The 27,748-nt window shown below is 41.1% G+C and overlaps 1 protein-coding gene across 1 annotated transcript in view; it reads left to right on the plus strand.

The window, feature by feature from the left end:
- Positions 1 to 929: 929 nt before the first annotated feature.
- Positions 930 to 27,748, plus strand: part of MINAR1 (membrane integral NOTCH2 associated receptor 1) — a 58,086-nt gene continuing 31,267 nt past the window's right edge. The window contains exons 1-3 of the mRNA XM_033920865.1: positions 930 to 3,176; positions 8,072 to 8,314; positions 19,280 to 19,888. Of these exons, the coding sequence (XP_033776756.1) occupies positions 930 to 3,176; positions 8,072 to 8,314; positions 19,280 to 19,477 (2,688 nt within the window). The 3' untranslated portion in view covers positions 19,478 to 19,888. The remainder of the gene's footprint in view (positions 3,177 to 8,071; positions 8,315 to 19,279; positions 19,889 to 27,748) is intronic.

Below are 27,748 nucleotides of genomic sequence, written 5' to 3' on the forward strand. Positions count from 1 at the left end.
TGTGACCTTGGGCAAGTCTCTTAATCCCCCCATTGCCCCAGGTACATTAGAAAGATTTTGAGCCTGCCAGGACAGACAGAGATAATGCTTGAGTACCTGAATAAATTAATGCAACCCGTTCTGAGCTCCCCTGGGAGAACGGTATAGAAAATTGAATAGGCCTTTATTGAGATGACTTGGGGAAATCCACTGCTTATTCCTAGGAAACGCAGCATAAAATTTCTTTTACTACTTGGGACCTGGGTTGGTGACTGTTGGAAACAGGATACTGGGCTTGATGGATCTGTGGTCTGTCCCAGTATGGCGGTTCTTATGAGGATCTGCAGAGTGAATGCTCTTGTAAGCCAATACGAGGAGTTTTAACAGTATGCGGACATTTAATGTGAGCAATGAAGTGAGTTGAGGAGAAGTGTGATGTGAGTCTAGCCACTCTGTTGGAATGTAAGAATTTTGAATGGATTGGAGGGGAGAGAGATAGTTACTCGGAAGATCTGTGAGAAGCAAGTTGCAGTAGTCTAGGTGAGAGGTAGTGTGTTCAGATTTTGGTGATATTATTTCTTCCTTTATCACAAATACAGTATATGAAAGGTAAGGTAATCACTAACCAAATGTATAACTAACAAGCCTTCTTTGCAGAGGGGACTACACTATCAGATGTATCATCTGCCTTGCCTCAGCTAGCTCCTGTATTTCAAGAAGAGGATCTTGAAATCTTCTATCTGACATTCTGAAGTAATGGTGAACTCTGATTGTAGAATTCCATTTCATAGGAACAATCGAGCCTGATATTGGATAGATGAGAGCAGATGGAGTGCAAAAACATTTCTTTGTAATACTCTTCTATAAATTTTCCTTCAGTATATTAAGTACATGACACTATTTTTCTCTCTTTCTATAGAATTGTAATAGCCTCTTGTTGAAAGTACATCATGGAAGCAAACCGAGAATCCTCCCTATTCCTTGTGAAGATACTGGAGGAACTGGATAGCAAGCAGAACAAAGTTTCCTACCAGGATCTCTGCAAGTCTTTATGCGTAAGGTTTGATTTATGCCAGCTGGCTAAGCTGAGGAGTGTACTTTTTTATACTGCTTGCCTTGATCCCAACTTTCCAGCCACATTGTTCAAAGATAAAATGCGATGTTCAGTTGAGAACCAGCAATCCAAGAAAATCATGATAGCAGCAGATATAGTGACTATATTCAATCTGATACAGATGAATGGTGGTCTAGCTAAAGAGAAACTTCCTTTTTCTAGACATCGAAAAATTGAAAAGAAAGAATTGTTTGACTCTTGTAGTTCAGAGACAGAAATTTGTAACTTAATGGAATGCCCGACTAGCTGTGACATTGGAAACCCTACATCCAGTAGAGGTTATTCCATCAGAAAGTCTTCCAAATGCCCTAAAGCAGACTGCAAGAGCTGCCATCAGTTCATCCCCACGGCTGAGCCCAACTTCCTACTTGCAATTAATAAGGAGCTTAAAGGTCGAGCTGCATCATTAGACAGGCTGCAGGCTCTAGCTTCCTACTCTCTTGGCACCTCAGCACCTTGTGAGATGCAGAGCACATACTTCCCCATGAACCCAGAGAATGATTCCATTAGTGAGCAAGATTCCCTGCCAATCACCACAAGTGTTAAAGATCCATTTCTCTCCAATCATGAATCCTTTATGACACAATCTTCTGGGCAGAAAAGAAGTGTCTTCAAGGGAGATTTCCACAGCGTTCTAACCATCTCTTCTCCCACTGCATTACTTTCAAATAGCAAACTGGATGGAGGCCACAGAGAACCACAAGCCAGAAGAGAGGCCTCAAAGCCAACCTTCTTTAACCATAGTTTTGAAATGCCCCACAGTACCCAATATCTGAATGCAGTATATTCTCCTCTCCTCGACAAAAGACGTGTCAAACACGAAAGTTTAGATGACCTTCAGGCTTCCACCTACTTCGGTCCCTCTACAGTGCTTGGTTCATCAGATCCCAAAGAAGTTCCAGGGAAACAAAACAAGCAGTCACCATGGCCATCAAAGAGCTGGAGCCTGAACACAGATGAAACCCCTGATTTTGAAAGATCATTTTTTAACAGAAAAGCAGAAGACAAATCTCAGTATGAAAATGCAAATTTCCAATCAGTCCCAGAGCAGCAGCAGTCCTATCTGAATCCACAGGATCCAACTCCAAGCAAACTGGTGAGCTTTGTTGGGAAGACTGCTAGCTATAAGGCCAAGGATGTCTCTTCACCTCTGCAGAAGGAAAAACCTGAGGCTATGAAACAATTTAAAGAGAAGAACCTGGGCTACATTGACAAAACCATTAACGTTGCCACACAGACTGAGCAGGGTGAGCAGAGAAAAGGCAAAGATCTATGTAAACCAGGAGCATATAGACATGGGGACAATCATTCTAGGAAGCTCTCTGAAGATGATTCAGAAATAATCAGTGATGACATCAGTGATATTTTTAGGTTTCTTGATGACATGAGTATTTCTGGCTCTACTGGAGTCATCCAATCTTCCTGCTACAATAGCAATGGCTCCCTGTCCCAGGTGCCTAAAACCGATGGCGAAAGTTCTCCAGAGCACAATGCAGCCAAAGCCAGCTGTGGCAATAAACCTGAAAAATCATCCCGAGAAGAGAACCAGAGAGATGAGGAACTAAAGACAAGCATTTGCAAGCTTGTACTACGGATTGGAGCAATTGAGAAGAAACTGGAGTCTCTCTCTGGGGTACGTGAGGAGATCTCACAGGTCCTTGCTAAATTAAACAACCTTGATGCAAAACTTCAACAGCCAGAAAAAGTGAATGTACAGATAGGTGAAGAGTCTCTGAGTAGTGACACCCAGTCAGATGCAAGTGCTGCTCCCCGGGTATGTCAGCACCACAGTACACCTCAAGGAGGGAAACTGGAGAGCAAGGCAGGATGGGGAAGCTCTGATCCAAGCGAGAGTAAAAGTAGAAGCCTCCAAGTCAAAGCCTTAAAGAAGAACTTATTTACAATACGGTCCTCAAGGTCGTTTACAGAGGAAAATAGTGCTGCAGAGTCTAAAATCACTAGTATCTGTAATTCTCCAGGAGAATGGAGAACCACATACAGCAGTCAGACATGCAATGCGGAGAAGGACAAGAAAGACAAAGGGAGTACAGAAGGCAAGGAGCGGGCCAGGAAATCAAAAGAGGTAATGTTCCACTTCAATGAATCAGTAGGTGACATTACATGGAAGCAGTAGCATAAGATAACAAGCACTGTGTCACCAGCCTATTCCTTGACTCAGTTAGCATTATTATAATTTTTGTAATTAAAAGGGATGCTTACTGCCAGTTTTTCAAAATCTCCTTCTCTGTTTCAGTAAGACACTCGCATGTGCTCTGCTGTAGCTGCACTTTTCAGTTTGTCATGCTATATTCACGAGGATCTGTTAGTAGTAGTGATACACATGCTCTGTGTCTATTACTACTACTTAGAAGAAATTCTCATGACGATCTGCTTTGATAAGATTCATAAGAGCAGAGGGGGGATATGTAGAAAAAACTTGCAAAAGCGTTGTACATTTCTATCACTGCACAAAATGTCTGACCACTTATCCTTTCCTAGGCTACAGATTATCTAATTTGTCTTCTCCACTTACAATATTGTTCAAATAGACAGTGATATTCTAAAAAGTCCCAGAAACATTCATAGAGAGATATATCAAAGTTAACATAAGATGCCCAATGATCATTTTCTAGGATCACCATTCATGGAAAGAAAAATAATCTGACATTTTTTCCCTCTATATACCATCTAGATCAGTGGTCTCAAACTCAAACCCTTCACAGGGCCACATTTTGGATTTGTAGGTACTGAGAGGGTCTCAGAAAAAATAGTTCATGTCTTATTAAAGAAATGACAATTTTGCATGAGGTAAAAATCTTTATAGTTTCTAAATCGTTCCTTTTGGCTAAGTCTTAATAATAATATTGTCATTTATAGCTAAAGAGACGTATGATCAAGAAACTGTTTTATTTTACTTTCCTGATTACGATAAACATACCGAGGGCCTCAAAATAGTACCTGACGGGCCACAAGTTTGAGACCACTGGTCTATATCAAGAAGCTCAAGATTGGTTCACAAAAGATAAGGAATTACAATTAAACAAGATAACAAAAATAAGAATTCAAAGTAGCTAGGTCAAGTTCTAGGTTAACCCAAGTATTTTTCAGATAGCAAACCTTCAGCTTTTATCCAAATCTAAAATAATTAATCTCCCATCTAATAAAAAAAAAAACCAACAACAACAAGGAGCTCCACACAGAGGAAGTTACAATCTTAGGGCTTCTTACCATGGGCTGGCGAGGTAAATGCTCTGATGCTCATTTAATTCCTATGAGTGTTGGAGCATTTGCCTCGCCAGCCCTCAGTAAGAAGCTCCTCCGTGGTATGGTGGTGGACAGGTCCTAGCTACAGAATTATTTCCTACTTCACCAGGGTGATGCTCTCCTTCGAGGAGACCTCTCTGCTCCAAGGCAGGGGTAGAATATTACAATACAGAATATGGTTTCTTTCTTTACTTTAATAAAATAAGTTCAATATAAAATCATAACCATTTGAGGCTTGTGCGGATGGGATAAGACGGTTTGCGGGGACAGGGCTGGGAGGGGGACCAAGCTCACGGGGACAGGGACCGATCTCACAAGGATGGAGCGGGGACAGGGACCGAGCTCGCGAGGATGTGGTAGGAACAGAGACCGAGCTTGCAGAGTTGGGGACAAAAGTTTTTCCTCATGTCATTCTCTACTTAAGACCAAGGGCCCAAAGGCAGAGTCATAAAAACATAAGAACATAAGCAGTGCCTCTGCTGGATCAGACCAGAGGTCCATCGTGCCCAGCAGTCCGCTCATGCGGCAGCCCAACAGGTCCAGGACCTGTGTAGTAATCCTGTTTTGCCACCACATCCACTCTGTAAAACTTGGTAAATGTGTGAAGAGAAGACCACATTGCCGCCCTGCAGATCTCCTCAGCAGAGACAGCTCTAGCTTCAATCCATGAAGAAGCTGCACTCCTGGTAGAATGTGCCTTGATGGAAACAAGGGATGTTTCCCAGAAAGAAAGAATGTGGTTTGATGAAATGGCCCTATGGATCCATCTGGAAATTGTGGCCTTAGAAGCAGGAGTGCCCCACTTAACCGAATGAGTCAGTATAGACAGATGGTCAGAGAAACAAAACTCATTAGTGACCTCCAGATAACAAAGAAGCACTCTGCGCACATCCAGTTTCTTCAACAGACGATCGTATGTCCTGGAACCAGTAGGCTGAAAGGTAGGCAAACACAATTCCTGATAAACATGGAAAGCCAGAACCACTTTCTGCAGGATGGAAGGAACAAACATAGGGAAACCCCAGTCTCCGAGATACGGAGAAAGAGCCTGAGAGCTCTAACACATGTCGCGCCAAAGTAATGTCAACCAGAGAAACGGTCTTGAGTGTCAAATCCAAGAGGGGCTCAAAATCTCAAAGGGGCTCAAAAGGAGCCTTGGTAAGCACCAAGTTAAGGTTTCAGGAAGGGTAAGATTGATTAACTGGCAGTCTGATATGGAGAGCCCCCTTCAGAAATCTAGCGACATCAGGATAAGATGCCAACTAAGACTGACTATGCCGGAATCTAAAACAAGAGAGTCCAGTCACCTGAACCCGAAGAGATGCCATAGTGAGGCCTTTATCCAGGCCAGCTTGAAGAGAGGTGAGAATCAGCAAGGTCGGAGCTGAATAAGGGTCCACCTAGTCCTGAGCACACCAATGTTGGAAGGCCTTCTGCACCTTAGCATAAGCAGAAACTGTGGACAACTTCTTAGACTTGAGAAGAGTATCAATAACCACAGCAGAATATCCTTTGTGTTCTAAGGCTGCATGTTCAAGAGCCATGCCGTAAGAGCAAAATAACCCAAATCCTCCAGTAGACCGGACCCTGCGTGAGCAGTTCTGGATAGGAGCTCAGCTGAAGGCTGCGACCCATGCAGAGACGCATCAGATCAGTGTACCATGACCTGTGAGGCCAATCTGGAGCCACCAAAATGACACAGCCCTGATAGGCCAGGTCATTCAGCAGATCACTGTCCATCACTAGCCAAGGAGGAAAAAGATACAGGAGAATCTCCTGAGGCTACGGCTGCACCAGAGCGTCGAGCCCCTCACTTCCGGGCTCGGATCTTCGACTGAAGAAACAATCTGCTTTCTTGTTTCTCGCCATGGCCATGAGATCGAAGCGCAGCCAACCCCAGCACCGCATTATGGCTTGGAACACCACTGCAGACAGGGTTCATTTTCCAGGATCCAGAGTCTGTCTGCTGAGGAAATTTGCCTGAACATTGTTGACTCCTGCGTACATGTGCTCCCGTCTAGAGAATGACACGGTGACCGAAACAGTAAGGGGAAAAAGTGCTCACTGCAGGTACGGGGACAAGGCTATCCACCTTGGCCAATTTTGAGTCCCTCGGTATTATAAAAAATGATTTATTTATGGAAAACTTGTGCCTTAAGTGCCTGGTGGTTGCGTCCGCAACCGCCTTCAGCTCTCACCTCCTCCAGCACCGGACACACGCACAAGCTGCACTGCCTCCAGTGGTTACCTTACATTCTGGGACGTTGCTCACCTCACGGCTGTAACCTCACGCAAATGCTTTCCTGCGTCTGTATGTGATTGCGAGGTGGAGTGGAGAAAACAATCGCGTACAGACGCAGGAAAGCACTTGTGTGAGGTTACAGCAGTGAGGCGGGCAATGTTCCAGAACGCGACCGCTGGTCACTTAAGGCACAAGTTTTCCATAAAGAATCATTCTTTATAATACTGAGGGCCTCAAAATAGTACCTGGCGGGCCGCATGTGGCCCCTGGGCTGTGAGTTTGAGACCACTGCTATAGAGAGCACCTACTTAATTGGCAAAATACCCTCAATAGGCTCAGCAATTGCTAAATAAAAGACATTTAATTGGGTGATAGGGACCCATCGTATTTGGCTTAGGGACCTAAGTGGGCATTTCTATGGAAGGCGTGTCACTTAGGCACCACTAAGCACGATTCGCCAAAACCTAAGAGTCCTGAAATGTAGGCCTTTCAAACCCTTGTCTTCATTTCAGGCGCCTAAGTTTTTATCTATGCACCGCTAGCCACGAATCTGTATAGGGCACCTAAGTGTGACTGCCAAGTAGCCAGAACCTATTTTTAAGTGCCAGCTGATTTAGGCATTGTTTATAGAATCAGCACCTATATGTTTAAATCCATTTTAAAGCAGAATATAAATGTCTGTTTAAATAAATTAAGTTGCCTGATATAGGGAATGTGAGAGTTCTCATTATGGGCCGCTTTTATCAAACCACGGTAATGAGTGCTGCGCAACAAATGAACCGAAGCCCGCTCAACCCCTGTGGGTTTCGGTGCACTCTTTTCAGAATGGTCTGTGTGCTCCCTAAGTGCACTGGATCAAGCTTTTGCAACAGTGATTAAGGAGAAATTTTAAGCAGAGCATTTGGTGACTTGGGGGCCCTTTTACTAAAGCTTAGTGGGTCTTCTAAGTGCTATATGGCTAACAAATATAAAATGTGATGTCCAACATTTACCCCCTCTTCTATGAAACTGCGCTAGTGGATTTTAGCCCAGAGCCGCGCTGAATGGCCCACGCTGCTCCCTACGCTCATTGAGTTCCTATGAGCATCGAGAGCAGCGCGGCTCTTTGCGCTAAAAACTGATAGCGCAGTTTCATAGAAGAGGGGGTTAGTGTAACTGAGATTCCACATTTCACAATTCCTTTTATTATTTTAATGCTTAAACAGAATTTGTTATAAACTAAGGGAAAAAACACCACAGAAAAGAAAATGTTATACCCCCAAAAAGTTTTTTAAAATACATATTACAGATAAAAACCATTAAAAAATAAGATAAAAAAACCAATCATCAAGCATACAGAACCAGAATGATCCCTTATTTTCTTCTATACTGTACTTCAAACTATACCTCCAGATTAGAAAGAAGAACATTTTGCTGTACTCTTCAGTGTTGAAAAAATGTGTGCTTTGTGACAATTTCTGTGTCTATTGCAGGCAGGAACCCCTCAGGGCCACAAAATGCCCAAGCATCCAAAAGACTCCTTCCTGATTGAACAGGTCTTCAGTCCGCACCCCTACCCTGTGTCACTCAAGTCACATATGAAGAGCAACCCACTTTACACGGACATGAGGCTGACCAACATTACCGAGGTGAAACGTGGTCAACCATCCTGGACCTTCGAAGAGTACACAAGAAATTCGGGGGACAAAGGAAAGCTCGCTGCTCTGGAATTACAAGTCAGTCTAACTTAGTCTACATTGCATACCATTCCTCTGTTTATGGAAATAGTACCAGAACTTCTCCATTGTCTCCTTCTCTCTTGATATAATTCTCAGATCCTTGGGAGCACTGAAAAGGCTCCCCCAGATCATAACCATCCAGCTACGATTCCTGCAGGTACATTACATGACACTTACTACCATTTGTTACAATAAATATAAGAACTGCCTAATTAGGTAAGACAAAAGATCCAACTAGCCCAGAAGTCTATCACTTTATAGACTATGTAAGTTACACAGGTATCTGCTGAAGTAAGTGGTTGTATTTAAATGTTAAACATGTGCTATTTTCCTTTATAGAATAGACTCTTTGTGTGTGCCCTTCAGACCCCTAAATCTAGATGCTCTGTTACAGAATTATCTCCTCAATATCTCGTTTTTTATGTGCTTCTAGTTTAATATCATCATTTTTTTTTCTTTGAAGACTCCACAATCAATATCGTTAAATAAAGTCATCATTTAAGAATTTTAAAAAACACATTTTCACCTCCATCACCTTTCAAAGGAAAGCATTCCAGGTATCTACCACCCTCTCCATAAGGCCTTGTCCACAAAAGTAAAAGAGATAGGAAACTATAGGCCACTAAGTTTGATATCTATGGTAAGTAAATTAATGGAAACACTTTTAAAACAGAGAATAGTAGCGTTTCTAGAATCCAGTGGATTACAGGACCCGAGGCAACATGGATTCACTAGAGGTAGGTCTTGTCAGACAAATCCAATCAATTTATATGAATGGGTGACCAGATAATTGGATAGAGGGAGTGCGCTAGATGTGGTGTATTTGGATTTTAGCAAAGCCTTTGACATTGTTCCACACAGGCGTCTAATAAATAAATAGAGCGCTGTCAGTAGGGGCCACAAAGCAACAGAGTGGGCCATGATACTGTTTCGGTTGAGTGGAAAGCGACAGAGGGTAGTGGTCAATGGAGATCACTCTGAGGAATGGATGTTACCAGTGGTGTGCCTCAAGGTTCAGTTCTTGGGCCTATTCTTTTTAACATTTTTGTAAGTGATATTGCTGAAGTTAGATTTGCCTCTTTGCAGTTGATATCAAAATCTTCATTAGAGTAGACAACCCTGATGGTGTGGAGACCACGAGGAAGGACCTAGCAAAGCTTGAGGAATGGTCTGAAATTTGGCAGCTAAGATTTAATGCTAATAAATGTAAGTTCATGTCTTTGGGCTGCAAAACCCAACAGAATGGTACATTTTAGGGGGTAGAGAACTTATGTGCACAATAGAAGAGCAAGACTTAGGTGGCCAAGAGGCCACACCTTCAAAAAGATATAAAAAGGATGGAGTCGGTCCAGAGGAAGGCTATTAAAATGGTTGATGGTCTTCATAATAATGTGTAGAGGACAGACATCTCAATCTGTATACTTTGGAGAAAAAGCAAAAGAGGGGAAATATGATAGTGAGGATTTATGATATGATATTTTATTTATTTGTTTTGCCTTATTATTGATAGTGTGTTTGAGCTATGGATACGTACATACATGGCATAAATGTGTAAGAGATGAGTCTCAATTGAAAGGAAACTCTGGATTGAGGTGGGCATAGGATGAAGATGATAGGTGATAGATTCAGAGGTAACCTCAAAAAAAAAAGTGCTTCTGAATCCAAGAAGCTTGGAAAAAGTATGTTGGATCTCTAAGGGAGAGGAGCCGTATGGTCTTTGTCTGCCTTCATTTTTCTCTGTTTATATAGTTCAGGAGGGAAATTACAAGGGAATATAGGAAGACAATGGTTACTGCGGATGAGTAGACTAGATGGGCCATTTGGCCTTTATCTGCCATCATGTTTCTATGTTTCTAAGAAAGTGCTGAAATGGCTAGAAATATATAAAAGGGAATCATAATTTTTTCAGGTTTATTTATTAATTATTCATTTATTTATTTAACACTTGATATTTATTTAGTCAAATTTCTAGCCTGTCCTCCCAAAAGAGCCCAGAACAGATTTCAAGTAGAGGTTTAGCAACAAGGTTACAACCTCACATAAAGCAAATATACAGAACAACAAATTTAAGGAGGAAAAGCAATAATGGAAATTCCTATGTACATGTTTTGAGTACAGAGTATGGAAGCATGGCAAATGATGGGCAACAAAGATGCAAATTCACATGTAAGATGTACAGAACAACAGATTAAAGGGAAGAATAGCAACAGAGGGATAATTTTTATGAACCGCATGGAGAAATGAATACATGTTTTGGGGGCTGAGCCCAGTAGCATGGCAAACGAGAGGCCCTATCTGTAAAGCAGCTAGAAATACAATGTAATCGAAGTAAAGGACAATTTTAGGCATTCTTGGTATAGGTACATGTAGTAGGGGGGTAAGATCTTGCATAGTTGACATCTGTAAGACGAGTGGAGGGCACATTCAGCTGGGCTAGAATTAAAGGTTAGGGGGGTGTTTAAGAGAGTCAGGTAAAAAGGTGGGTTTTTATCGCTTGCCTGAAATTTAGTAAGCCTGACAGTGATCTGATGGTTGGTGGGATAGCATTCCATAATTTGGGTAGGAAGTAACACAAGTATAGAAAGCCAACCAGGTCGTGCATGTGCAAGACCGGAGGGTTAGGACTTCGATGGGAAGATAGGACTTCAATGAGAAACCAAGGAGCCCCTTCTGGTGATTCAGACAGGTCGTGACCTGTTTGGGCCGCCGCGGGAGCGGACTGCCGGGCAGGATGGACCTATGGTCTGACCCGGCGGAGGCACTGCTTATGTTCTTATGTTCTAAGTGAGAGTAGGAGTGTCGGTGGGCACTTTCCAGAAGGAGGGTTCATGTCAGTGGGGTGGACAGTCTTCTCTCGGCTTGTGATTACAGGGGTCAGTTTGGGATGTAGATTGTTAGGTTTTTTTTGCTATGTAGGATGGATCCATTCTGTCGAAGAATTTGAAAGCTAGTGTAAGAGCTTTAAAGAGGCAGTGTACAGCAGTTAACATATTGGTTACACACATATGATCCTAATCGCCCTTTGGTCGCATACATATATACAAACAATAGACAGACACATTATCAATCCAGAGTTGAGCAATAAAACTGCAAAAAGCTCAAATCTTCCTTAAAACTGGAGCAGATCTAGTAATATGTCATAGGAAAGCATTAAGAAAAAGCTGCGTTTTCAACATTTTCTTAAAGTTGATCTTTCCAGCACATAATCACAGAATACCAGGCAGAGCATTCCAAAGTTTAATGCCAGCCACTGACTTCATTGATGCTCCAATCCTAGCATCAATTTAATTGTATTTTCAGATCGTAAGTTTCTTCTAGGCTGGTAAATTTCAAACAATTCTTTAAGTACCCTTGGAGAAATATGATACAATATCTGATGAATGATTGCAATGATCTTAAAATGCACTCTTTGCTGAATATAATGTAGGAAATATAGGTGGAATTGCAAGATTGAAGGAAGCTATGAATCGCTATATGGAGAGTGTTGAGGAAAAAGCAAACATGCTAAATAAATACTTCTGTGCTTACGGAAGAAAATCTTGGAGAAGGACCGCAATTGGCTGGCAAAATCACCCATGAGAATGGCAAGGATACCACACCGTTTACAGAAGAAAATGTTTATGAACAACTTGAAAAATTGAAGGTGGACAAAGCCATGGGTTTGAACAGAATCCATCCCAGGATATTGAGGGAGCTTAAAGATTTGTTCAATAAATCCCTGGAGACGGGAGTAGTTCCATGGGATTGGAGAAGAGTGGATGTGGTTCCTCTTCACAAAAATGGTTGCAGAGATGAAGCAGCAAACATCAGGCCTGTAACCTCACTTCAGTTATTGGAAAAATAATGGAAGTGTTGCTGAAGGGGAGAATAGTGAAATTCCTAATCTAAATCTTAGCCTTAAATACCGAATCATCTCTTAGAATTATGGGCTCGATTCGATTTACATAATTAGATTACAAAAAAGAACAATAATATTACCTAAAAAGTGATGGAACAATGTAGTTTTGAAGGTTTTTACAAAAAATCTGAAGAGACAGACAAGATCTTATACGACGAGGTAGTTCATTCCATATCATAGTTAGTAAATATGAAAAGGAATGAGAGATTTTGCTGGCGGACTTTATTCCTTTTATAGAAGGGAAAGAGAGCTTTTAAATATGAGTCGTTCTGCTGCCTGAAGATCTCATAGTGTTTAAAGATAAAAAATCAAGGGAACAAAGAGTCCATGTAAGATTTTTTAAACTATCCAGGCACATTTAAACTGAACTCTCAATCAAAAAGGAAGCCAATGTAATGGTGACACATGATCAAACTTTTTCTTCCAAAAATCAATCTGGTAGTAGTCGTTTCTCATTTCCTTTACTTAATCCCACATAGATAGAAGCTGAGCCAAAATGATTAATTGAACCAATGCTGCAAAATGATGTTGATGGAACAAATGACAAACTTTTTTGTGTACAAAGACTAAAAAAATATTTTTTAATAAGATGGTTTACATTGGAAGGAAAGAGAAGAGTCTAAAACAATGTCCAAAACTCTAGCAGATGATTCAATATGCAAAATATCACCGGAGTTAAGGGTGACTGAAGATGGCAAATTTCCAATTTCCAGGCCAAACCATAGTAATTTTGTTTATGTAATATTGAGTTTCATTTGAACCTGAAATGACTAGGATTGTAGTTTAGAAATACAAGAGGTTATAGTGGCTGTGAAATTACTCAGATTGGAATCGACTTCTAATAGGATGAAAATATCATTGATGTAAGTGAACATTGTCTCAGTAGGACTTAGTTTGTAATTTTTTAGTGTGATTATATAAACATTGAAAAGGATCGGGACCAGTCTGGCATCCATGTAGCAGATGTTTTGCCCACATATGAGTGTAGTGTAAGAAATCCTAAAAACCATTTTAGGGCTTTTTCCTCTAAGTCTATATCCAAGAGTCAAGATGTCAATATTTACTACATCAAAAGCTGCAGAAAGGTCAAATTGTAATAAGATGGCATATTGGTTCTGAGATAGTAAACTTTGAATCTTAAAAATCACTGATACTAGTAAAGTTTCTGTACTAAAATTGGGACGAAAGCCATGTTGAGATGGTAGAAGAATGGAAAATGTATCTATATAATTGGAAAGTTGTTTAGTTAGTTAGTTAGTTAGTTAGTTAATAATAGAATACCAGCAATCGGACGTAATTTAATTGAATAGTTGGATTCAGTTCAGTGCCTTTCAGCAAGGGGTAAGGGCTATATGACCCATATACACAGAAAAATAACCATTGTCCAAAAGATAATTTATCAGTAAAGTTAACCAAGAGCCTGAGTGTAAATTTCTCGAAAGATATAAGATGGAAACAGATCCAGAGAACATTTGTTTCGCCCGAGTTACAAGATCCGAGACAGCATAGCTTTACTAAAGGTAAATTGTCCCAAATGAATCTTATTGAATTCTTTTACTGAGTAACCAGAGAATTAGATCATGGAAGTGTGCTATATATAATTTACTTAAATTTCAGAAAAGCCTTTGACATGTTAGAAGGCTCTTGAACAAACTTGACCGGCTGAAGTTAGGACCCAAAGTAATGAACTGGATTAGAAACTGATTGACAGGCAGACATCAGAGGGTGGTGATTAATGGAATTTGCTCAGAGTAAGGAAAGGTGAGTAGTGGAGTGCCTCAATGATTGGTTCTGGGGCCAATTCTGTTCAATATGTTTGTGAGCGATATTGCTGAAGGGTTAGAAGGAAAGGTTTGCCTTTGGTTTGGAAGATACCAAAGGTTTGGAAGATACCAAAATTTGTAAGAGTGGACACCCCGGAGAGAGTGGAAAACATGAAAAAGGATCTGTAAAAGTTGGAAGAATGGTCTAATGCCTGGCAACTAAAATTCAGTGCAAAGAAGTGGAGTGATACATTTGGGGAAGAGAAATCTGAGGGGGATGTATGTGCTGGGAGGTGAGAGGGTGATATGGATGGGGAGAAAGACCTTGGGGTGAAATTGTAATGCATGTAATTACAGGGCAGACTGGATGGACTATTCTGCCGTCATTTACTATGTCTAGAAAAGAAGTCGGTTGTTGATATTCAAGGCCATTTAAGTTGATAGGAGAGGCTGCTGCCAATTTAAATTGCCTGGGGCTATCCAACCATTGTGGGAAGGAAAGCAAAGGGGCTCAGAGAGGGCTCCAGGCACCTTTTTAATAGTTACAAAGGTCCCAGCTGATATTTATCCTGTGCAGGCCATGGCAGATTATTGAGAGGAGACTGTGGTGCAATGGTTAGAGCTACAGCCTCAGCACCCTGAGGATGTGGGTTCTTTGTGACCCTGGGCAAGTCACTTAGTCCCCCCATTGCCCCAGGTACACTACATAGATTGTGAGCCCACCAGGACAGACTGGGAAAAATGCTTGAGTACCATTCTGAGCTCCCCTGGAAGAATGGTATAGAAAACTGAATAAATAAATTTTAAAAAAATGCATGTACAGTAAGTATTCCAAAGGGTGAATGGAAGTTGTTGTGCTTCCTCTTACATCATGCTCTGAAGTACTCAGACAAGTTTTTCTGTTGGCCTTGATTTCTGAACATTTGCTGCATTTCAGGAGCTGACTGGTTTCCCAGTGCCAGTTCTGTCTCCTGGTGTCTCCAGGAGCACATTGAGGCTCTTCGCTTCACCACACATGACCTTTTGTAGCGCACATAAACTCTCAGTAAATGACCTTCTCACAATATTAATGCAGGGAGGATTAATATGCTTTAAAATTTATGATCTAATCTGGAATTTACTGCTGGGTAGGGGAAAAAGCAGTAAATTCCAGGACCCAGACATAACCCAGCACTGCAAAGTGTGACACAATAGTTAAAACTACATCCTCAGCACCCTGAGGTTGTGGGTTCAAACCAACGCTGCTCCTTGTGACCCTGGGCAAATCAGTTAATCCCCCCATTGCCCTCTGGAACAGACAGGGAAACATGCTTGAGTACCTGAATAAACTCATGAAAACCGTTCTGAGCTCCCTGGGAGAAAATTGAATAAAGAAAATAAAAATAAGCTCTAGCAGCTAGCTGATGCCGGCACAAGGCCTGGCACTGAATATCCAAGTCAGTTTAAAAAGAAGTTGTCTGCCATTGGCTGACTATTAATGGGAGTTGTGAAATAAGGCAATAATCATTCACAGGGTCAGAAACATCTGAATTCTTACTCTTTCATCAGTGAGAAGATCCCAGTTGAATGAATGAATGAAGATATGTGATATAAAGAGCTATTTTAAGAGGGAAGAGATCAGAAGACATGGAGTAGAGAGTTTTAGAAACTTAACATTGAGATGGTATTTGGAAAACTTAGAAAGTAACACATGAGTGCGGGTGCAAGATCATTTGCTGCGAGGGAAGAGGAAGAGGAAGAGGCAGGGTTCTGAGAGCAATTAGTCTTGAAAAGGTAAGAAAGATTGGACTCTTTATGGAGGAGAGTGGAGAAATAATCCTTTTTAGCTAGATTAACTGACCTCTGGCAGGAGACAGCCTTCTTAAATGAAGTGGGTCTTATGCCCTTGATGTTCAAAGTGATGCAGTTGAGGTCAAAATCGAAGGCCAGAGGTATGTTTGGTGACAATGCAGTTTAATACTATGTAATCTATATAGGTTAACAAGCTAAGCACATTAGCAATTACATCAACAGAGACTGCACTAGTTTCAAACAGTGGAGAAAAAAAGACCTGATATCTTGCTCCAACAAATCCCAACTTCATGAGATTGAATAAAAGAGCTTCTCCAGTCATTGGTCAAAAAAATCCACTTTAAGTACACCACTCTATTGTAGTCTTCAAAAAACAATAGCAAAAATGTGGCTTTAAGTACAGTTTTCATTGATTTAGTCCCATATCACTCACAACTTACAACCATAACGGTTGAAAAAAACTAAGACCAGCTATATTCTTTATCAACAGTGGCCCTGTTTCACCTCCAGCTTTATCAAAGGCTGCAATATTAATTCTCCATCAGCAGTCTTCACCTATCACAAAATTCTTATCCCTCACTAAGAAATTGCACCAAACGGCTCAAAACACAAAAGGAACTAGGATCACTTTTCTCTGCAGCCGTTTTAAACACCATCTTACGATAGTGACATCATAGCTCTGCATAGTTCATAAAAATACTCATCCTCTCATGCTTAAATTCTCAAGGTCTTCTTATTCACTGATCCAGGCACATAGAAAGCAAAGTTGCTTACCTGTAACAGGTGTTCTCCGTAGACAGCAGGGGAATGCAGCCACACTTGATGGTGAAGTCTCTGACTGAGCCTAATGCGTCGGTGCCTTCCCTAGCTATAGTACGCTTTTAAGCTTGCTGAGCATGTGCAGGAGCCCTGGTCCTCGAGCCCCCTCCCCTCCTCTTGCCAGTTTTGTGTCTAGCAATAGAGATGAGGGGATGGTGGGCAGGCAAGTGTGGCTGCATTCCTCTTCTGTCTACAGAGAACACCTGTTACAGGTAAGCAACTTTGTTTTCTCCGGAGACAGGAAGGGGATATGCAGCCCCACTTGATGGTGAGTCCCAAGCTGAAAAAGCATACAGGAGGTAGAAACAGTCTATAATGCAAGAGATTGGCCAAAGCTAAACTTTGGTCTACGTAGTAGTGTTTGGTAAAAGTATATACAGATGACCAGGTAGCTGTTTTGCAAATATCCTGGATTGGGATGGACTTCAAGTTGGCTATTGAAGTTGCTGTAGCTTACAGTCTGTGTGCCCCAACTGAACCAGGGAGCTGCATATGAGCTCTAGCAAAAATGGATACAACGTGAAATCCAAGCTGAAATGGCTCTCTTTATTGCTGGTTGACCACAGGTAGATGGATTGTAGGAAATGAATAATTGAGGAGATTTCCTGAGATGAGAAGTTGCTTTGAGGTAAAAAAGCAGTGCTCTTCTGCAATCTAAGGAATGAAGTCTTTCCTCTGCCTCAGAGGCATGTGGAGGTGGAAAAAAGGAAGGTAAAGTAATGGTTTGGTTGAGATGGAAATCCGAAACAACCTTAGGCAGAAACTTAGGATGGATTCATAGCTGCACTTTGGGAAAAATTACAAAATGAACAGATAATAGGTGACTAAGACTTGAAGCTCACTTACTCTTCTAGCTGATGTGAGCGCTACAAGAAAAACCATTTCCAGGAAAGGAAAGTGAGAGAGGCAGAACCCAGTGGTTCAAAGGGGTCTGTCATCAATTGATCCAGTACTACATTGAGGTTCCAAGATGGAGTAGGGGTCCTCAATGGAGGTCTAAGATTGTTGAGATCCCTCAGGAAACGTGCCATGAGAGGATGTTGAGAGATTGGTTTATTGACTACTGAGTGGAATGCTGAAATTGCTGATAAAGGAAGTCTGACAGAGTTTGTTTTAAGTCCTAAATCGGACAAATACAGCAGGTTGTAGACCTTGATCCTGAGCTAATAATAATAACTTTATTCTTTTACACTGCCATAACCAAAAGTTCTAGGCAGTTTACACTAAAAAGAGCTGGACAGTCAGCAAAATACAATAATACAGTAAAAAATACAAATATTTGTAAAATAGAATTTCAATAATAAAACTCACTAAGTAATAAACTTATCGAACAAAGTGGTCTTAATTAATTTCCGATAACATAGCTTGCTGAATATATTTACCTAACCAAGATTGTTGCCTACCAGCTTGAAATGCTAGGGTCCTATCTACGAAGGTCTTATATCTACACCCATTAATTTTTGGGCATTAGACTTAGCGGGTATCTTTGTGGTCCTAACAGCCACTGTGGAAAAAGCCAGTTTGGCGCCTTACAAAAACTCGGCAGGGAAATCTTAAAAAGATAAGCAGTTCACCGATTACTGGTTGGGGATTTTTTTAAAATCAAATACTTGCGTTTTGAAGACCGGTTCTTCTTTATTTTATTTTATTTTATTTTTTCAGTAGAAGGAACTCTGACTACTGTCACAAACGTCCTGTTATTGGGGGGGGGGGGGAGGGTTGGAGGGGTTCTATTATTGGGGGGGGGGGGTTTTGTATAGAGAAGGGGAGACCTGCTACTGAGTAGGAGTGGGTCAGAAAAAAACTGATAAGAGGACAAGAGGGGGCTAGCTAGGGGAGGGCACCGATGCATTAGGCTCAGTCAGAAACTTCACCATCTCCCCTGCTATCTGCAGAGAAAAAGGCAGCTTTCATCACTGAGATGCTGGTAAGTGCTTTAGTTAATGTGATTATCAGCCAATCCAAAGTGCAACAGCTTTCTCTCCTTAAGGACACAGACACAAACAGAGCAGGATTGTCTTTAGCACAGTAGACAGCTTATAACCTTCATCTGGTGGGTTAACATCACCTAACATAGTCCTACCGTTCTTCAGTACAAGGCTCTGCTTATAAAACACAAGGCAACACAAAAAAAATGTGCAAAATACTAATAGCTTTGCAAGTTCATTTTTCAATTCTATCAGCATGCTGGGATGTATATCATCCGGTCCAGGTGATTTGCTACTGTGAAAGCTTAGCTTTTCTCCCAAGCCTTTAATGGAATTCATAACTAACATACTAGTCACATACATACAAAGTCTAGGGTTTCCAGACATCCAGGAAAACCTGGACCTGTCCTGTTTTTAGAGGACTATTCAGGCGCCCACATGGATTTTATTTTAATGGGGGAGTCTGTCTGGCCCTCCTGACTCCTTCACCTACCTCCTCTCCAGGCCCGGCTGCTGTAATTTAATCTTTGGGCAGCCGGCATGCTATGCCATACTATGTACTGTTATGTGATTTATTTTCACTGCTGTTACTTATGTTAACTTATTTTTGTCATCTTGAATGAGTTTTTCAAATAAATCCTAAATAAATCCTATTAAATAAATAAATAACCTGGATTTCAAAGATCCTCTCAAAATGTTACCTAACTTAGTTCAGAAAAAATGAAAGGATTAAAAACCTTCTGTTTGCTTTTTCCAATTTCAGAACCAAGAGTCTTTAAACCCAAACAACTTGGAATACTGGATGGAAGACATTTATACCCCTGGCTACGATTCCTTACTGAAGCGAAAAGAAGCCGAGTTTCGTAGGGCTAAGGTCTGCAAAATGACGGCACTGATCGCAGCTGCTGCTTGCACCATCATCCTCGTCATTGTGATTCCTATTTGTACAATGAAATCATGAAATCTGCAAAACTGTAGCTCACAGAATCCTCATCCTGTGGTGAAAACAGTCTTGCAGGGATGAAGACAGATGCTTATTGCACACATCATGTTGAACCTGGTTCCTTACAAGTTTTTTACTCTTTACACAAGTTCCAAGCTGGATTCTTAAGAACATAAGAATATCTTTACTGGGTCAGACCAATGGTCAATCCAGCCCAGTAGCCATGTTTATGGTGGCCAATCCAGGTCACAAGTACCTGACAAGACCCCACATTGTAATGTGTAATATTTACCATTCATGTGAGGAGACACCTCTCCAAGGAGCCAGTTGTGAAGAAGACATCAGAAGAAGGGTGCCAGGAGGAAAAGCTGTAGATGTTCTCCTGGGAGAAGCCATGGGAGAGCCTAACACATGGGCTCTCTTTCAGTGGTTAGTAGTCGTAGTGGTAGTACTGAGGTGTTTGGGGGGGGGGTTTTTGGGAGGGGGGGTTTGCATACATGAGTGGTTGGACTGGCTATGTGGAGGGTCTTCTCTCTCATTTCACACTGCAGCGGCACTTAGAGGCGGTAGTATTCATATCAACATGGGTTACTGTTAAGACATTGTTTTATCGTTTAGCTATTTAGCAGAGGTCCTATTTTATGCAATGAGACCTAGTTACTAATAACTAGAAAAATAGCATACCTTATAGTAGCCCAGGTTGATAACTACCCCCCCCCCCACATTCTGTTATCTAAGGTTACACAAATTGCTATATGTTACTAATCAAACAAGTATCCCACAAGTTTCAGGTTTTAAGAAGTTACTAAAAAGGACAACAGGTGGGGAAATGCTACCCATCTCAAAACTTTTGTCCTCCTCAGAAAAGATTACAGAGCTTAATGCAAGCTTGAATGGCTCCTGTCTATCTAATACGCAGTCACCCACTCTGCATCTCTATCCTGCCATCTCTAGCCCCGGGTCCTGCTGCCCCATTCCTCAACCTCTATATAACAGAATATCTAACATTTTAATTTTGTCACCAATTTTTGTGCCTTTTTAAAATGCAGATAAATATACTTTTGTTTGTTTACATGAATTTCAAATAACGTATTACATAACTTGTTGGTTAGTACACTCTAAAGGCAGATAATGTCTGTTGCTACAGAAAAGTTTTTAGCTAATGGCAATGATAACTTCTGTTTGCAGGAAATGTCTTTCACTGACCCTGCGATGAGCAAGAACATATTGGTATAAAGCTACAAGCAGTATGCAGACATGTTCTAGGGCATATGTGGCTAGAAAGTGGCCAAAGGAGGGTTGTCGTGGGATGTGTCTATAGGTGTTCACTGTAAGTGTTCAGTTGCTTGAATCGCAAGAAACCTAATTTTCCAGGTAGCTTTACACTTTAAGTAGCAACAATTTTCTCCTCTACTGGTTCTAGAGGAAAAACATGGCAATATGCTCGGTGCTAGTTACCTTTCAAGGGCTAAAAGAACCTTAGGAAAGCCATGGCCCTGACTGAGGCCTACATCATCTTCCATTTCTTCTTCCTTCCACCTTGCAGTGAGCTGTTTGGTTTCCACGAGGTTCTTTACTAGATATAGTCAATTCCAAATACTAGAATCACATAAGAATTACCCACATTAGGCTGAATATCACAGATAAAGAAAGTTAAACATTAGAAAAAAACATAAGAGCAAAAATATTTGGGGATCATTAGCAAAATATTGTAGAGATGCCGAGTTCAAGAAGGAGATTTTAGGCCAAGCCTAGATTTTAGATAACATTATCTGATGCAGTAGAACTTATTTCCATGAGTAGAATCAAGGACCACAAAACACACACTGTTTTAAAATGTAAGTTCAACACCAGGACCAGCCTAAAGGTCTTCCTTCTGAAACTGAGTAACTTGGCAGCTGTGATACTGTTCCAGATACCATTTGGGATTGCACAAGTAACAGAAGTAGGGATCAGATGATAACAACACAAATGTTTTAGGCACCTAAAGTCTCATGTAATAATTTGAATTTCCTTCATTGTATAATTAGTGCACTGGGGAAACAATTTGCAAAGCTAAACATGTGCACTAAGCTTCTTGGGAGCATATTTTGAACAGAATGTTATGCATTAAAGTGACAATAATCAACCCCACCCATGTTAGTGCAAACTTGGTAGGTACTTTTCAGTTTTTCTTTGATAGTAACATAGTAAATGATGGCAGATAAAGACCTGAACAGTCACACACATTATTCATTCATGATTGCCTGGCACTGTCCTTGGGAGCTCCAGTAATTGTAACCTGTTGAAACCCACCCTAGTCATAAGAACATAGGAATAGCCTTACTGGGTCAGACCAATGGTCCATCAAGCCCAGTAGCCCATTCTCAGGTGGCCAATCCAGGTCACTAGTACCTGGCCAAAACCCAAAGAGTAGCAATATTCCATGCTACCGATCCAGGGCATGCAGAGGCTTCCCCCATGTCTTAATAACAGACTATGGACTTTTCCTCCAGGAATTTGTCCAAACCTATCCGCTTTATAACACAACCTCTGCCAATGCGTTCCAAAGATTAACTATTCTCTGAGTGAAAAACTCTTTCCTCCTATTGGTTTTAAAAGTATTTCCTTACAGTTTTATTGAAAGTCCCCTAGTCTTTGCAATTTTTGACGGAGTGAAAAATCAATCGACATGTACCTGTTCTACTTCACTCAGAATTTTGTACACTTCAATCATATCTCCACTCAGCCTTTTCTTTTCCAAGCTGAAGATCCCTAACCTTTTTAGACTTTCCTCATACGAGAGTTGTTCCATCACCTTTACCATCTTGGTCGCTCTTCTTTGAACCTTTTCTAGCGCCGCTATATCTTTTTTGAGATAAGGAGACCAGAATTGAACGCAATACTCCAGGTGATGTCACAACATGGAGCAATACAGAGGCATTATAATATCTTTAGCTTTGTTAACCATCCCTTTTTTAATAATTCCTACCATCTTGTTTGCTTTTTTGGCAGCCGCTGCACATTGGGCGGAGGTTTCATCATATTATCTACAATGATACCCAGATCGCTTTCTTGGACACTAATCCCCAAGGTGGACCCTAGCATCCGGTAACTGTGATTTGGGTTATTCTTCCCAATATGCTTCATTTTGCATTTGTCTACATTAAATTTCATCTGCCACTTGGATGCCCAGTCTTCCAATTTCCTAAGGTCTGCCTGCAATGTTTCACAATCCACATGCGTTTTAACAACTTTGAACAGTTTAGTGTCATCTGCAAATTTCATCACCTTACTTGTCATTCCAATTTCTAGATCGTTTATAAATAAGTTAAATAACACCGGTCCCAGTACAGATCCCTGCGGCACTTCAATGTTTACTCTTCTCCATTGAGAAAAATGACCATTTAACCCTATACTCTGTTTTCTATCTGATAACCAATTCCTAATCCACAACTGAACTTTGCCTCCTATTCCATGACTATTTAATTTTCTCAGGAGCCTCTCATGAGGAACTTCATCAAAAGCTTTCTGAAAATCTAGATACACTATATCAACCGGCTCACCTTTATCTTCATGTGTATTCACACCTTCAAAGAAGTCAAGTAAATTTGTGAGGCAAGATCTCCCTCGGCTGAACCCATATTGACTCTATCTCATTAAATCATGTTTGTCTACATGTTCCACAATTTTATTTTTTATAATTGTTTCCACCATTTTGCCTGGTACAGAATTCAGGCTTACCAGTCTGTAATTTCCTAGATCTCACCTGGAACCCTTTTAAAAAATCGGCGTAATTTTGGCCACCCTTCAATCTTCAGGTACTACAGATGATTTAAAACGACAGGTTACAGATCACTAACAGTAGGTCAGCAATTTCATGTTTGAGTTCCTTTAGTACCCTGGATAATATACCATCCGGTCCAGGTGATTTATTACTTTTTAACTTGTCGATTTGGCTTAGTACATCTTCCAGATTCACAGAGGTTTCTTTCAGTTCCTCTGTATCACTACTCTTGAATACCATTTCCAGTTCTGGTAGATCTCTTACATCTTCTTCCATAAAGACCGAAGCAAAGAATTCATTCAGTCTCTCCGCTATGGCCTTATCCTCCCTGAGTGCCCCTTTTGCTCCTTGATCATCCAACTGTCCCACAGATTCCCTCATTGGTTTTCTGCTTCTGATGTACCTAAATAAATTGTTAGGAGTTTTTGTCTTTTTGACAAGCTTCTCTTCATATTCTTTCTTAGCTTTCTTTATCAATGCTTTGCATCTAACTTGCCAGTGCTTGTGTCTCTTCTTATTGTCTATTCGGACCCTTAACCTTTGCAATTGATCCTTTTAACTTCTTTTTAAATATTTTCCTCATTTTATCATAGTCTACCTTTTGAAAATTAAATACCTCTACAGCAGATTTCTTTTGTGATGTCACTCCAGTTATAAGCTAAAATTTGATTACGTTATGACCACTGTTTCCAAGCAGACCCCACACAGTTAACTCCTGTATTATGCCTTTCATTCCACTAAGGACCAAATCTAAAATAACTCCCCCTCTTGTTGGTTCCCAGACCAGTTGCTCCAAGAAACAGTCATTTATTACGTCTAGGAATTTTACCTCCCTAGCACTCCCTGATGTAACATTAAACCAGTCAATGTTGGGGTAATTGAAATCAACCACACTTCTGAAAGTGATTCCATTCTCTTTCTTTTCTATTAAGTGGAGTTTTTTTTTACCAAATGAAGCTCAACTGAGGTTTTTTTCTTCACTTTTCATTCCTTTTTCTTGATGTGAGCCGTATATGTGAGAGTGTGTGTGTTTGTGTGGTGGGTAGGAATTTCAGTGTCAAATCAAATTACATATAACATACATGTCGCATCAATGACGAAAACACACACGTACATCAACATATAAAATTCCATAAGACATATAGGGCATATTTTTGATTGAGTGTAATTGAAATCATCCATTATAATACTGTTGTCCAATTCTGCAGCTTTCCTAATCTCTGAAAACATTTCTTCATCTGTCTTCTCATTTTGTCCCGGGGGACGGTAATATAACGCTACCATTATATTCCTTCCCTTCATGCATGGAATTTCTATCCATATGGATTCCACACTGCTATCTATGTCATGTAGAATGTTTATTTGATTTGATTTGATTTAATTCCCTCTTTAATATATAGCGCAACTCAAAGTGATGGGCTGGGTCAGGAACTGGTTGAGTGGAAGGCAACAGAGGGTAGTGATCAATGGAGATCGCTCTGAGGAAAGGGATGTTACCAGTGGTGTGCCTCAAGGGTCTGTTCTTTTGAACATTTTTATAAACGATATTGCTGAAGGGCTGTCAGGTAAGATTTGCCTTTTGTGGATGATGCCAAAATCTGGAATAGAGTAGATATGCCAGATGGTGTGAATAACATGAAGAAAGACCTAGCAAAGCTTGAAGAATGGTCTGAAATTTGGCAGCTAAAATTTTATGCTAAGAAATTCAAGGTCATGCATATGGACTGCAAAAACCAGAGAGAACGGTACAGTTTATGGGGTGAAGAACTTATGTGCACGACAGAAGAGCGGGACTTGGGTGTGATTGTATGTGATGATCTTATGGTGGTCAAACAGGTTGAAAAGGTGATGGCAAAAGCTAGAAGGATGCTAGGTTGCATAGGGAGAGGTATGGCCAGTAGGAAAAAGGAGGTATTGATGCCTCTGTATAAGACTCTGGTGAGACCTCATTTAGAATATTGTATACAATTCTGGAGGCTGCACCTTCAAAAAGATATAAAAAGGATGGACTCGGTCCAGAGGAAGGCTACTAAAATGGTGTGTGGTCTTCGTGATAAGGAGCATGGGGGCAGACTTAAAGATCTCAATCTGTATACTTTGGAGGAAAGGCAGCTGAGGGGAGATATGATAGAGACGTTGAAATACCTATATAATATAAATGTGCATGAGTTCAGTCTCTTTCATTTGAAAGGAAAATGCAATGAGAGGGTATAGGATGAAGTTAAGAAGTGATAGGCTCAGGAGTAATCTGAGGAAATACTTTTTTACGGAAAGGGTGGTAGATGCGTGTGGCAGTCTCCCGGAAGAGGTGGTGGAAACAGAGACTGTGTCTGAATTCAAGAGGGCCTGGGATGGGTACAGGGAATCTTTCAGAGAAAGAAACAGATAATAGGAGGTGGTGGAGACAAAAACGGTGACGAAATTAAAAAAATGTGTGGGATAAATACAGAGGATCTCTAATTAGAAAATGAATGGTATAAAAATAAAGCTTAAATGGTTGCATGTGTGTTTGATGTGTCAAGTGGTGCTTAGATGGCAACTCTGGCTGTGAAGAACTAAGGCCAATACTGGGCAGACTTGCATGGACTGTACCTCCCCATGGCATCTGGAAGTTTTATCCCCCACATTTTTCTCCCAAAACATTTGCCCCCAGAATGTTTCACCCCTCCACATTTCACCTCTGGGTACTTTTGGTCCCCACACTTTTTGCCCCTGGAATTTTTACACAGGGGCAAAATGTGGATGGGCAAAACATCCTGGAGGCAAAAGGTGTGGAGGTGAATATTTTGGGAGCAAAATGTACCTGGGGGTAAAATATGGAGGTCTAGGACAATTCAGCATGGCCATTTCAATGGGACCATTTCATCATGGCCCTTTCATCATGGTCGTTTCAGCAAAGCCATTTCAGTGTGCCCAGTTTAACATGGCCGTTTCCTCACTGATAATAATAATAATAATAACTTTATTTTTCTATACCGCTATAGTTAAAATGACTTCTAGGCGGTTTACATTAGAAGAAGGCTGGACAATCAGCAAAGGAGAGAAATGTTACATAAGAAATAGGAGTTGCATGAGGAATTACATCAGGTTTGCCAAGGGCAAATATCATAGTGAGAAAAGGTCATCTGTTTAGGTGATGAATTTCTCAAATAGAACGGTTTTAATTGATTTTCAGAATGCGCCGTAGGTCTGCCTGGCTCTATTTAGGTAGTTTCCCAGCCAGGATTGCTGTCTGCTTGCTTGGAACATGAAGGTTCTGTCTAGAAATAATTTGTATTTGCAGCCTGTGATCTTTGGGTATGTAAAGATATTTCTCTTTCTGGTTGTTCGTGTGGGGTTGTGTAGCATGAAGTGTGATAGTAGGTAGGACGGTGCTAGTCCCCAGACCTGTTTGAAACAGATACATGCAAACTTGAGCACTTACCTTGCTGCAAAGAAGTCTTCTCCCCCCCCCCCCATTGGTGCTTAAGTCCCAATTGGACAGGTAAAAGAAGGCTTCCAGGGCAGGCCCCATTGCTCCACCACCACTGGTGCTTCATGCCCAATTGGAATGGTGAAAGAGGTGGGTGGGCATTGCTTTCCCTCATCCCCCACTGGTGCTTCATGCCTAATTGGACTGGTGAAAGTGTGGGCATCTGTCAAACTCCTCACAAGCTGCCCATTCAGGTGAGCTGGGTTGGAGCAGACTTAGCCCGATTTAAATGGTCTGTTCTTAAAGGGCAGTGATGAAATGTCTGTGATTAAACGTCCCACACTGAACAGGCTGCACTTAACCAGCTGTGATGAAATGGCGGCAATGAAACATCCCATTCCTGGGTGAAATCTTGGGGGCAAAAGGTGTAGGGGTGAATTTTCTAGAATGAATTGTGGGGGGGGGAAGTGAAACTTCCGTAAACTGTGTCCCTATATATATGGCAATTTGGTTTAGGAAGAGCTGGAGAAAGATTTGACAGAAACTCCATTAATTTTAAATGCGAGGCCAATGCCAGGCAGACCTTTACGGTCTGTATCCTGCAAATGAAGTGTCTGTATACAAATGCTAGAAGTCTAAAAAATAAAATAGGAGAGTTAGAGTATATAGCACTGAATGATGAGGTAGATATAATAGGCATCTCAGAGACCTGGTGGAAGGAGGACAATCAATGTGACACTGTATTACCTGGGTACAAATTATATCGCAAGGATAGAGTAGATCAAATTGGAGGGGGGTTACATAGAAACATGACGGCAGATAAAGGCCAAATGGCCCATCTAGTCTGCCCATCCACAGTAACCATTATGACCAAAATGACTCTGCAGTGAATCCTATTGCGAATTGAGCTCCGAAGCAGATAGCTGATGAGTGCACCCATGCTTACAAGGGTTCATCGCAAAAAATGGTTGCAATTTGCACAGGAGTACCGACATTGGACTTGCACCAATTGGCAGAGGGTTACCTTCTCTGATGATTCACGTTTTGAGCTCCATCAAATGGATAGACACTGGTGTATCAGGCATGAAACTGCCAAGAACAAACATCCAGC

Source organism: Geotrypetes seraphini, chromosome 14 (assembly GCF_902459505.1).
Source record: "Geotrypetes seraphini chromosome 14, aGeoSer1.1, whole genome shotgun sequence".
Lineage (NCBI taxonomy): Eukaryota > Metazoa > Chordata > Amphibia > Gymnophiona > Dermophiidae > Geotrypetes > Geotrypetes seraphini.